This window comes from Glycine max, unplaced genomic scaffold (assembly GCF_000004515.6).
Source record: "Glycine max cultivar Williams 82 unplaced genomic scaffold, Glycine_max_v4.0 scaffold_120, whole genome shotgun sequence".
Lineage (NCBI taxonomy): Eukaryota > Viridiplantae > Streptophyta > Magnoliopsida > Fabales > Fabaceae > Glycine > Glycine max.
Window position 1 is genome coordinate 14,572 of NW_024464764.1, and position 13,665 is coordinate 28,236.

General features: G+C 31.0%; 1 protein-coding gene across 1 annotated transcript; it reads left to right on the forward strand.

Annotated features, from left to right (window-relative positions):
• The first annotated feature begins 552 nt into the window (after positions 1-552).
• On the forward strand, positions 553-10,840 carry LOC121174507 (probable inactive leucine-rich repeat receptor kinase XIAO). Its single transcript, XM_041013721.1, has 6 exons — positions 553-1,278; positions 7,177-7,252; positions 9,448-9,596; positions 9,678-9,857; positions 9,955-10,539; positions 10,742-10,840. Exons 1-6 carry the CDS (start codon positions 553-555, stop codon positions 10,838-10,840), a joined length of 1,815 nt encoding a protein of 604 aa, XP_040869655.1.
• Positions 10,841-13,665: the final 2,825 nt, after the last annotated feature.

Here is a 13,665-nt window from a genome sequence, read left to right on the forward strand (position 1 = left end):
AGTATAAATAATAGAAAGAAGTAAGTTTAATATGCAGAAACAAGAAGCACTTATACAATTAAGTTGATTCATATATGCGTTGCATGAACATGAATTCCTCCTCCATTATTTATATTGTTGTGCTTGTGGAGCTCTGGTTGTTTAGGTTACCTTGCAGAGAGAGTGTGTGCATGAAGTTTAAGAAATGCAAACCTATCCAAAGCATTTCATTGGCTACACACTCTCCAATTTCTTCCTTCTTTGACCCACCTATATTTGTCAGGATGCACACTCCCTCACTATAATGAACCATCCTTGCTCAACTTCTCATCTCTGCAAATCTCGATCTTTCCGTACTAGTTATTCCCCTGCCATTTCTTTTGTCCCCAAGTGGATACTCAAATTGAATAAACTTGTTTCTCTTCAATTATGGGGTAATGAAATCCAAGGTCCGATTCCTGGTGGTATTCGAAACCTCACACTTCTTCAAAATCTTGACTTGTCTTCAATTCATTCTCATCTTCTATACCTGATTGCTTATACGGTCTTCATCGTCTCAAGTTCCTGAACCTAATGGACAACAACTTACATGGGACTATTTCTGATGCCCTGGGAAATTTGACTTCTCTTGTTGAACTTGATTTGTCATATAATCTACTTGAAGGAACCATTCCAACTTCTTTGGCTAATCTCTGCAACTTAAGGGAGATAGGTTTATCATATCTCAAACTCAACCAACAGGTTAATGAACTTTTAGAAATTCTTGCTCCTTGTATTTCCCATGGACTCACAACACTTGCAGTTCGGAGTTCACAACTTTCAGGCAATCTGACAGATCAAATTGGGGCTTTTAAAAATATTGACATGCTAGATTTTTCCAACAACTTAATTGGTGGTGCTCTTCCAAGATCATTTGTAAAACTTTCATCATTAAGATATCTCTATCTGTCTATTAATAAATTCAGTGGAAATCCATTTGAAAGTATTGGATCACTACTCTCTAAATTGTCATCTCTGCGTATTGATGGCAATAATTTTCAAGGAGTTGTCAAGGAAGATGATCTTGCAAATCTTAAGAGCTTGAAGGAGTTTCATGCATCAGGGAACAATTTCACTTTAAAAGTTGGTTCCAATTGGCTTCCTAGTTTTCAGCTTACCTATTTGGATGTGGGATCATGGCAGTTAGGTCCCAGCTTTCCATCGTGGATTCAGTCACAAAAAAAACTTAAATATTTAGGCATGTCTAACACAGGGATTATTGATTCTATTCCTACACAGATGTGGGAAGCACAATCTCAGGTTTTGTATTTAAACCACTCTCATAATCATATCCATGGTGAGCTTGTGACTACATTAAAAAATCCAATATCTATCCCAACTGTTGATCTAAGCACAAATCACTTATGTGGTAAATTACCCTATCTTTCAAATGATGTGTATGGGTTAGACCTTTCACGTGAATCATTGAAAACTACAATCTATTGTATCCTGAATGAAAGACCATTTGCAGAATTACCCTCCTCTTAAATGCCATGTTTGCCAAATTATTGTTGAAATTTATGTGTATGGACTCCAACTATGTATGGCCAGGTATGGAGGCTTCAAAAGTAGGACTTGGGTTGCTCAAATTTGAGAGACAAAGTGTTGTGCCGCAAGACGACGCAAAATCTTTCCGGTGGCAGTCTTGGGCAAAGAATCAGTAATGAAGACCTTTTTAGGGACTTTGAAAGATGCAAGATTCTTCTTGCAATATCTTAGCACCTCTGCATCATCAATGTTTGATCCTTCTCTTGGGATGACAGCACAATATATCTATTAAAAGGTAAAAATAAATATGATCAATACAAATTTCAAAGAACTAATAGACCCATCATTTGAGCAAATAGCAATCCACAAATTTCTGATTTTTTTTTCATTTATTCCTCTCCTAGTACAAACAAGAAAAAAGGTCATATACTGATCTTTTGAGAATTTTGAATTAATTATGAAGATTACGAAATATTGAACATTTTAAGGAAATTTTGGTAATATTGATGAAAAACAATAAAGGTTATAACAATTTATTTCACAAGCATAGAGGGTCACTAAGTGCGTGAGAAAGCAAGCAAGCAAGCTGTTGCTAGGTAACAAGTTGTTTTTTGTTGGGGAGAATGGCATCAAAAGGTTATGAAGTAGCTGACCGTTTCAGAAGTTAATTAGTCATGCGTAGCCAATATTACACGAAACGCTTTTCAGATTTGGTTAATTTTACCTTTCGGGGAAACTAAAGTTAGGAAAGTAATTTTTTGTCACATGGTAATCCAAAGCTAGGTATTATCATGTCATGTCATGTGTGCTTAAAAACAAACTTTATGCCACAGGTTCATAGATACATATAGGAAATTTCAATCCATCACAAATTATTCTTGCTAGGGAGAAACTATAATGTTTCTATGATAAAAAAAAAAAAAAAACTAGGCTTGCCATCCCTTTGAGATCTTTCCTTTGAGAATATTTCAGTAATGTTGAGAGCTTGTTATATTTAGTTCTTTGGTTTGTTATAGAAAATTCCTTGGAGAAGATCATTCATGGAAAGCCCTCTGGGATTGACAACACAGTAAGCGCATACGGGCTTTTCTTTGTGGATTAGGAATGAATACATTCTTGGGGATTTCTTTGTGGCTTATTGTTTTCCTAGGAACAACTTTATGCTTACAAGTCTACTGTTTCTATTACTATTATTAAAGTTATTACTTATTAATGATCTTTTACCTCTCCGAGGTTAATATGGCAATAGCCAAATCCATATTTAATTTAGTCATTGTCTTTTAAATTTGTCTCTATTTTACTTGATTAGAGTGTGATCTTTGAGGGCAAAAATTGATAAAAGTTAAATGCCACATAAATCCTCAGATTCGGTTTGATTTGACTTTCATGCACATGTTACTAAGAAATTAAAAAAAATAATAAATATTTTATATCAAAATATATAAGAGATATATGATACAGAATAGTTTGTAGTAATAGTACTTGACTTATATTTTCAAAGACTTCTCTATATAAACAACATTATATAAATGCACTTTCATTATTTTTGGAAATGTCTATTTTTTTTCACCTAAAGGAAAGGAAAACATCATGGAGGAAATGTTCTCTAAAAACAATTTGTTCTTCATATCCTTATTTTGAAACAAATCTTTTAAAAATTTGAAGTGGTGGTTAAAAATATTTCAATTTGATTTTTCCTTGCATACCACATTTGTGTTAAGCAAAATTTAGATTCCCATATAGCATCTCGGCCAATATCCCAAATACCTATAAACAAATGTAAATGTAGAAGATTTAGATTTATTTCTTTAATTATTGTTAAAATATAATTGAAAAACAAAAAATTATTTGTAAATTTAATATCCTGGATTTAATACATTCATGTGATTATCAATGAATTAATCGTTACATCAACATTGTTCTCCAATGATATTGGATGTTCGTTTTGCAACAAATGATACGCGATTGAAGAAATATCAGTTATTATCAAATGAAATTAAGTGCAATAAATATTAGTTGTCCAGTATCAATTATACTACGAAATTAATGATTAAATTGTTAAATATTTTTATGATAATAAATACGGGATTTTTTTATAATTAGAATTTAATACAATTATTTAAATTAGGTATCAATTATTCTTAACGGATACGAAAACTAATGTCCCAATTTGAATTAAAAAAGAATTTGATTCACTAAAAAAAACCTATATGCAAAAAATTTGGTATAAATTAATTTTAATGTGTAGCTAAATATAAAATTGAATGGGAAAAAATCACATATAACTATATGGTATAGTAATGCGATGTTTAATCTGATGCGAGATGAAATTTGATAGTCAAGCCTCCAAACCAATCCGTGAATTTCATACGGTGTAACTAAGTGATTGTCCAAACAACAAAATATTAAAGAAAATTTTCAAACAACAATGAACACAACTAGAAGAAAAGATAAATAATAAACAAATCACGTAAAACCATGTTACTTATATAAGGAAAAAATGTGTACTCCATGATTAAAGTTTAATCATGCACCATAACAATTTAGAAAAATTCTATATTAAAATTAAAGTTTAAATGTTTTATTTATTGTAATGCATGTACGTTTCATTTTAATATGCACTCAATGACAAATACGTTTCATTTTAATCAACCCTATAATTCTACAACGATTTTTAAATACGGAACTCATCATGGATTTTTGATTTTATCATAGCTCATAATTATATAAAGATTTTCTCAACAAAAAAACACACCTACACAACCACACCTACTATTAGACAAAAAAACATAGACCAAAACACTATTAAACACTAAATGAAATTAAATATGTTTTTATTCTTAATAAATACTCAAATTTTGCGTTTGTTTTCTAATAAAGAGGATATATAGTCTAAAACCAACTAACATTCCAAAATTCCTCACCAACCATCCCTATTATATTTGACAACCACACCCGTGCTGAAAATTATAGTGCGGTCTCATTCCACTGTCTCAATTAAATAAAAAATATACAAAATATCACAATAAGGATATGTTAATTAAGAATTTAATTTAAATACACTTTCATTTGCAATTAATTAATTATATATATTTCCTATAACTTTTTTAGTAATTGTTTTACAAATCATTTGGTGATTTCTAATTAATTAACAATTTAAATTTTTACACTATCTATCAAAATTAAACTCATATATTAACTGCATCAAAGTTATTTTCGTTTTAATTTTGATACTTTTGTTCTAATTAAGTAGTACTAGCAGTTGCCATTCTCATTATTTTATTATACGTACATTCTACATTCTGCTTACAACTTGCAATGAATGGAAAAAGTGGAGCTTGGACATCATTTGTCTGCATGACATTCACACCACTCACAAAAAGTGAGTGGAAATTTTTAGACAAAATAGATGAAGAATTATTAATGTTCAACCATCATTGGAAGTGGAAAGTCCATTATGAGAAAGAAAAGCAGTACGCCAAAATGGAAAGCAGTAGGTAAAGAAAGCTCAAGTAATTTTCAACTTCTAGACATTCCATGTAGAGATAAGAAATGACAGTTCATAGAAAAGAAAAGGAAAAAAAAATGATGGCTTAAAGATCTTTATCTTTGAGCTGTTTGTCTCTACTAATCAACTATAGTTAGCTATTTTAATTTATGATTGTCAACTTGAGATACCATTAAGATAAAAGTGGTGTGAAAAAAGAGCATCAAAGTAGGCGTACGTATGGCGTCGATCAAGAGTCACATCACTTGTTCTGTGAGGGAAACAAAAAACATTACAAGTTCAAAATTAAATTTAGTCTTTTTTTTCATATATAAGAGAATATTATTTTGTGAAAGCCAAATTGGTAATATATATATATATAGGCAATATTTGAGTTAAGCTCATGAAAGCCAAATTAGAAGCCCTGCAACTGTAACCAAACTTTCTAACAATCTCTTCCCGATATAAGATGCACTATTCTTAGCTGTGGCCGTTTCATCTGTCCCTTGCTTTCTACCATTCTGGGAACTTCCTTCAACTGAATGCACAAAAGAACTGTCCACTTAAGAGTTATATATTATTTCTCGTGGTTATTTATTTATTTATTTATTTTTGTCTAGAGCTTAGTTTTCATGTGGAGAGCTTGAGACGGGTGGAAGACTAAGTTTCAAATGAAACTTTTTTTAGTAATTGTTTTACAAATCATTAGGTGATTTCTAATTAATTAACAATTTAAATTTTTACACTGTGTATCAAAATTAAACTCATGTATTAACAGCATCAAAGTTATTTTCGTTCTAATTTTGATACTTTTGTTTTAATTAAGTACTACGTACTAGTAGTTGGCATTCTCATTATTTTATTATACGTACATTCTACATTCTGCTTACAACTTGCAATGAATGGAAAAAGTGGAGCTTGGACATCATTTGTCTGCATGACATTCACATGTAGACATAAGAAATGACAGTTCATAGAAAAGAAAAGGAAAAAAAAAATGATGGCTTAGAGGTCTTTATCTTTGTGAGGGTGTTACTCCTTGCACCTCCTTGCTTGCTATGCTATCATTTACTTAACAAAGGTGTAACGAAAGGACTGATTTAAATAATAGTTAAAATTTGAAGACTAATTAAACCAAATTTAATTACCTTTGATTTAAAGTATTAAAAAAATGTTTAATATTTTCTTAAAATGAAATTTCATTGATTTAAACAATTTTATATTGTGATCTAAAATATTTTTTTATTTTAGTATTCGATCTCCATAAGAATAAATTATATTTCTTAGTAGATTATTTAAGTTATCATATAGATCACACAACAACCATTCCAAATGACGATTAAATCTAGTCTTTTTTCATATATAAGAGAATATTATTTTGTGAATTAAAAAATTGATCAAAATTAAATAGCAAGATATGAATGAAATAATCTTTTTTTATATAGATTTTTTAACTGAAATAGTCTTTAAATTAGACCATTTTCCTATAATTGATGTATTTATCATTAATATATTGTTTGTGCCCTATGGGCTATGGTTCAAGTTGAAGCCAGAGACCATAACATGGCTGGACTTTGTGGAGTGTCCAAAGGTTCAAGATGAAAAAATACAGGACCTTGAGATAGACTTGATGGAGTCGGCTATGGTTTAATTAACAAAATAATATTTAAATTAACAAAAGTTGAACTTTTAATAAAAGGCTTGAATTAAATAATAGTTAAATTCAATACCAAATTTTGTAATAATTAACAAAAGTTGAATTAACAAAATTTTGTAAAAGACTTGAATTAACAAAAGTTGGACTTTTAATAAAAGACTTGATGGAGTCCATGAAATAGAAGACTTGAATTTTTTTAATAAAATGTTGGACTTTTATTGTTTAATTAACAAAAGATTAACGAAAGGATAGATTAAATAATAGTTAAATTCAATATAAAATTTTGTGTATATAGGAATTTTAAAAAGGGAGATAGATAAAGTAAATTCAAAATTATTTCCTATTCTAAGAATTAACTCGGGAGAATTGGATAATAAAGTCAATAATTAAAAAAAGGAAACATAAAAAAAAATAAAAAAGTCAAGAAAGACACTTGCAGCAGTATAAATAATAGAAGTTTTATGATTTATATGCAGAAGCAAGAAGCACTTATACAATTAAGTTGTTTTCTATATATGCGTTGCAGAAGTTGAAGAAGGCAGAGACCTTAATATGGGTGGACTTTGTGGAGTGTCCTAAGGTTGAAGTAGTCTATGGTTCAAGTTGGAAAAGTGGAGACCTTAAAATGGAGGACCTTGACATAGACTTGATGGAGTAGTCTATGGTTCAAGTTGGAAAAGTGGGGACCTTGATATGGATTTGGTGGAGTGGCCAACGGTTTCTCTAGGAGACAATTTTGTTTTCATTTCTTTTATTTTGAATAATTAAAATTTGATATTTAAAATTTTGAATTTTATAAGACAAAACTTTTTGTTGTTTACTTAACACGTACAGGTCTAACGAAAGGATTGATTTGAATGATAGTTAAAATTTGAGAAAAAAGTTAATATTCTTTTTACTTCTTTTATATAACTAATTAATTTTTATATGATAAATAAAATAATATTCAAGTTAGAATACAATTATAAATAGATGACACAATAACTTTTCCAATTAATGATAATTAAATCTAGTCTTTTTTTCCTATATAAGAGAATATTATTTTGTGAACTGAAAAATTGATTAAAATTAAATAATTAGATTGGAAGGAAATAATTTTTTTTATAGATTTTTTAATAGAAATAGTCTTTAAAGTACACCCTTTTCCTATAATTGATGTATTCATCAATTAATTGAGTTAGATATTTCAATAAATTGAATATTTATTTTTGTCTTCTATCACTATTCTTAAACTATCACCATAAATGAAATTTAGACAAAAAATTTAATATATGTAAACTTGTGGTCTAACAATAAATAGCTAGGACCATAATTTTATAATTTAAAAAACATGTCACACTTCTTTGTAGATCTTCTAATTTACTTTTTAAGTTAAATATGATCTACAATACATGGAGAAATTTGGACCAAGACTTATAAAAGGAAAAACTATGATCTCAATAATTATGATAGATCAAGTTAAACTTCTTTGTATCTCACTAATTAATTTTTAATAAAAAGAAAATAATATTATGATTAAAAAAACAATTAGAAATAGACAACACAACAATCATTAATGACAATGAAGATTTATTAGTCTTTTTCACATATAAGAAGAATATTATTTTGTGAATTGAAAAATTGATCAAAATTAAATAGCTAGCTTGGAATGAAATAATTTTTTTTATAGATTTTTTTAACCAAAATAGTCTTTAAAGTAAACTCTTTTCCTATAATTGGTTTATTCATCAATAATATTTTTTTTTCCTTGCTTGACTTAACTCGCAACATTTGTTGTCAATGACAGGGAACTTGATATGAAGGTAATGCAGTGACCTATGGTTCAAGTTGAAGAAGTCAGACCTTAACATCATGGCTGGACTTTGTGGAGTGTCCAAAGGTTCAAGATGAAAAAATGGAAAACCTTGAGATTGACTTGATGGTGTAAGCTATGATTTAGAAGACAATTTTCTTTTACATTATTTTTAGTTTGAATATTGAAAATTTGATAATTTAATATTAAATTTGATGAAATAAAAGACTTGATTTTTTCTTAAAAAAATGTTGGACTTTTGTACGCAACAAAAGTTTAACGGAAGGATTGATTAAATAATAGTTAAAATTTGAAGTTTAATGACACCAAATTTTCATTTAAGCAGTATTATAGAGTAAATTAAAATAAAATAATTCTTATTTATTTTTGTAAAAAAAACTGTACCTAAAAGAATGTTTCTTATGTTAGTATTTAGTACAAGAATAAATCATATTTCTTTGTTATTAATTTTGATTTTTTTATGAATTTAGTGTATATAGGAATTTTAAAAAGGGAGATAGATACAGTAAATAAAAAAAATTCGTATTCTAAGAATTAATTCGGGAGAATTAGATAATTAAATCGATAATTTAAAGAGGCCAGCATAAAAAAAGAATGGAAGAATATTTTAGTATTTGGCACAACAATAAAAAAGGTAAAAAAAAATAATGAAAGTGAAGAAAAAAACAGGCAGGGCAGCAGTATAAATAATAGAAGTTTGATGATTTATATGCAGAACCAACAACTACACTTGTTTTCTATATATTCTTGTGTGATCATGAATTCCTCCTCCATTTTTTATATTCTTGTCTTTGTCCGCTTTGGTTGTTGAGCTTACCATGCAGAGAGAGTGTGTGCATCCCAAGTGAGCGTGAGACACTTTTGAAGTTTAAGAATAATCTGAATGATCCTTCAAATAGGCTTTGGTCTTGGAATCATAATAATTCCAACTGTTGCCACTGGTATGGAGTCCTCTGCCACAACCTTACTTCCCATCTTCTTCAGCTTCACCTCAACACTGGTATGGAGTCGTCCGTGGATTGGATGAGGAAGCTTATAGGAGATGGAGCTTTGGTGGAGAGATAAGTCCTTGTTTGGCTGATTTAAAGCATTTGAATTACTTGGACTTGAGCGGCAATTATTTCTTGGAGAAGGTATGTCAATTCCTTCTTTCCTTGGGACAATGACTTCCTTGACTCACCTCAACCTCTCTTTATACTGGATTCTATGGGAAGATTCCTCCTCAGATTGGGAATCTCTCTAAGCTTCGATATCTTGACTTGAGCGACAATGATTTTGAAGGTATGGCAATTCCTTCTTTCCTTGGGACAATGACCTCCTTGACTCACCTCGACCTCTCTGATACTGGATTCATGGGGAAGATTCCATCTCAGATTGGGAATCTCTCCAATTTGGTCTATCTTGATTTGAGTTATACAAACCTATCCAAAGCATTTCATTGGCTACACACTCTCCAATCTCTTCCTTCTTTGACCCACCTATATTTGTCAGACTGCACACTCCCTCACTATAATGAACCATCCTTGCTCAACTTCTCATCTCTGCAACACTTGTATTTCCCATGGACTCACAACACTTGCAGTTCAGAGTTCACGACTTTCAGGCAATCCGACAGATCATATTGGGGCATTTAAAAATATTGTGCAGCTAGATTTTTCCAACAACTTAATTGGTGGTTCTCTTCCTAGATCATTTGGAAAACTTTCATCATTAAGATATCTCGATCTCTCTATGAATAAATTCAGTGGAAATCCATTTGAAAGTCTTCGATCACTCTCTAAATTGTTATCTCTTCATATTGACGGCAATCTTTTTCACGGAGTTGTCAAGGAAGATGATCTTGCAAATCTTACAAGCTTGACGGAGTTTGTCGCATCGGGGAACAATTTCACTTTAAAAGTGGGTCCCAATTGGATTCCTAATTTTCAACTTACCTATTTGGAAGTGACATCATGGCAGTTAGGTCCCAGCTTTCCATTGTGGATTCAGTCACAAAACAAACTTCAATATGTTGGACTATCTAACACGGGGATTTTCGATTCTATTCCCACACAGATGTGGGAAGCACTTTCTCAGGTTTGTATTTAAACCTCTCTCGTAATCATATCCATGGTGAGATTGGGACTACATTAAAGAATCCAATATCTATCCCAACTATTGATCTAAGCTCAAATCACTTGTGTGGTAAATTACCCTATCTTTCAAGTGATGTGTTTGGTTAGATCTTTCAAGCAATTCATTCTCTGAATCCATGAATGACTTTTTATGTAACGATCAGGACGAGCCAATGCAATTAGAATTTCTGAATCTTGCATCAAATAATTTGTCAGGAGAGATACCTGATTGCTGGATGAATTGGACATTCTTGTGGATGTAAATTTACAAAGCAACCATTTTGTTGGGAACTTACCCCAATCCATGGGTTCCTTGGCAGACCTGCAGTCTTTACAAATTCGTAACAACACACTCTCAGGAATATTTCCAACCAGTTTGAAGAAGAATAACCAATTGATATCCTTGGACCTTGGGGAAAATAATCTTTCAGGAACTATTCCAACATGGGTTGGAGAAAAGCTCTTAAATGTGAAAATCCTCCGCCTTCGATCAAACAGATTTGGCGGCCACATTCCAAATGAAATATGTCAGATGAGTCATCTTCAGGTTTTAGACCTTGCACAAAACAATCTGTCTGGCAATATACCGAGCTGTTTCAGTAACTTGAGTGCCATGACACTAATGAACCAAAGTACAGATCCTCGTATCTATTCTCAAGCACAATATGGTAGTCTTACTCTTCCATGCAAAGTATAGTTAGTGTGCTACTATGGCTGAAAGGAAGAGGAGATGAGTACAGAAACATTCTGGGTTTGGTAACAAGCATTGATCTGTCAAGTAACAAGTTATTAGGGGAAATACCAAGAGAAATCACATATCTAAATGGATTGAATTTTTTAAACATGTCCCACAACCAATTGATTGGTCATATTCCACAAGGTATAGGTAATATGAGATCATTACAGTCCATTGATTTTTCGAGGAATCAACTTTCTGGTGAAATCCCTCCAACCATTGCAAATTTGAGCTTTCTGAGCATGCTAGACTTGTCTTACAATCATTTGAAGGGAAATATTCCAACAGGAACTCAATTGCAAACCTTTGATGCCTCCAGCTTCATCGGCAACAATCTATGTGGTCCACCACTGCCCATAAACTGCAGCTCCAATGGGAAAACCCATAGTTATGAAGGAAGTGATGGGCATGGAGTGAATTGGTTTTTTGTCAGTATGACAATTGGATTTATTGTGGGATTCTGGATAGTGATTGCTCCTTTGCTGATTTGTAGATCATGGCGGTATGCCTATTTTCATTTCCTTGATCATGTGTGGTTCAAACTTCAATCTTTTCGCTCAGGTAGTATCACTGTTTAGTGTTGCTTAGAATACTCCGAAGTTTTATCATTGTATTGGCAGGTTGATCAATTTGTAGTCATTGCTATCTTCTTTTTTTTTTCAAATTTGAGAGCCTTATTTAAATTCTGTTTTTGGATGTAAAGAGGGAGAGTAGCTGAACGTAAAGAGGGGAAGGATAGGAGGTGTGGGGACAATAGTAGCCCATATATATATATATAAATGATTATATGTGTGATACAACAAAATCCAGGATAGATAAAACAACCCATACCAACTATACAAATTACAAGTTAATTATTATTTTTACATATTTTGATGCACAATAAATAGCACCAACACAACAATGTTATATTTACTAATATATTTTTTAATATTAACTATTTTAATACAATTAATACTGTTATTTGAGCAACATAAACATTATCTTCTTTTTTTTTTCCTTCACCGTCTCACCCATCTCCCTTTGTCATTAAAAAATGTAACAATTACAGTAAAAGTTAATTTCTTATGAAACATGCTTGATTTAGCTTATTTTAAAAATTTAATGTGATAACATTTTTATTAGATGTAAATAAAGAAGAGTAATTATTTTAAAAGAATTATATAAACATACACTTATTAGTATTGGATATGACTTTACACTCCATATAAAACAAATTCAATAAACGACACCTGAATCTTTTGTTCATAAATTTAGGGGCATGAAAGGTGCATACATTTTTCTAGGAGTGTCACATTCCTACTATTGTACGTATCCCACTTTTTCTCTTTTTCAGAATGATAGATACCACCACGCATATTGTTTCTGGTTCTATACTCCTTTCAGGACAGATTCCTCCATGCACAGTGGTATTTGGCTAAAGAGTGTTGTGCAGGTACGTATAAAAAAAACAATTCGACACGCAAATTTCCAAACAGAGCACTAAAATGGCAAATATTACATACCTGAATATATCTAAATTTGGGTTTATACAACTGACTAATAAGATTTTAAAAAACAGTTTGCCATTGCAATTTCTACTTGATCATGATTTACTAAACATATTCTTTGAGGAGTCTTTGTAATTGCAACATGACAATAATTAATTATGACTGTATCAATTATATTTGTCCATAGTATTTTCCAATACAAAAATCACGAGAAAACTATAACAACAACTGTGGTGGGTGAATGCATGCAAGTGATGCAACACAAACCTTGGGGTGGGGTCGATCCAATTCAGATGGCTATGACTAGGAGGGATGATCTAGGCCCAAAATGTTTGAACTTTGAATCTACATTTGGGCATATATATGTGTACTCTGCCAATACAAAACAATTATTTTATATTTTTATCATTTAATATTCAGTCTCTCTTTTACACTATTAATACATATAACTTGAGTGAGTTTATCCGATGTGCATCAAGCATTTTTTTTTTCTGTGGCGGTGCAAGATCTTTTACAGTTGCTGATGTGTGTAATTATAACCACCGCCATGATTGGTATGAGCCTCTGTCTAATCTTAAAGTAAAGCTTTTCTGCCTTTGATGAGTGTTAAATTGACTCAATATAATTGTTGTAGTTATAAACAATTGTACTTCATTATAAAGAGTTTTTATCTGCAATTTAAGTAACACGTTTAATCATAAAGTAATAGTATATACGTACTCCGCACAATGGTGGAAACAAGACTAACAATGATCGACAGGGTAGTTATCGGACTAATTTAACAGTATGAATAACACAACAATTGATGTTGGGGGAAATAAAATAAAGTGAAATAGTCTTTAAATAATTGTTGCATAACACA

Coding starts and splice junctions, on each gene's coding strand:
- LOC121174507 (XM_041013721.1), top strand. CDS start 553: ATGGACAACAACTTACATGGGACTATTTCTGATGCCCTGGGAAATTTG. Junction 9,858..9,954: donor TTGGGAATCTCTCCAATTTG/GTCTATCTTGAT, acceptor TATATTTGTCAG/ACTGCACACTCCCTCACTAT. Junction 10,540..10,741: donor TGTGGGAAGCACTTTCTCAG/GTTTGTATTTAA, acceptor TGTAACGATCAG/GACGAGCCAATGCAATTAGA.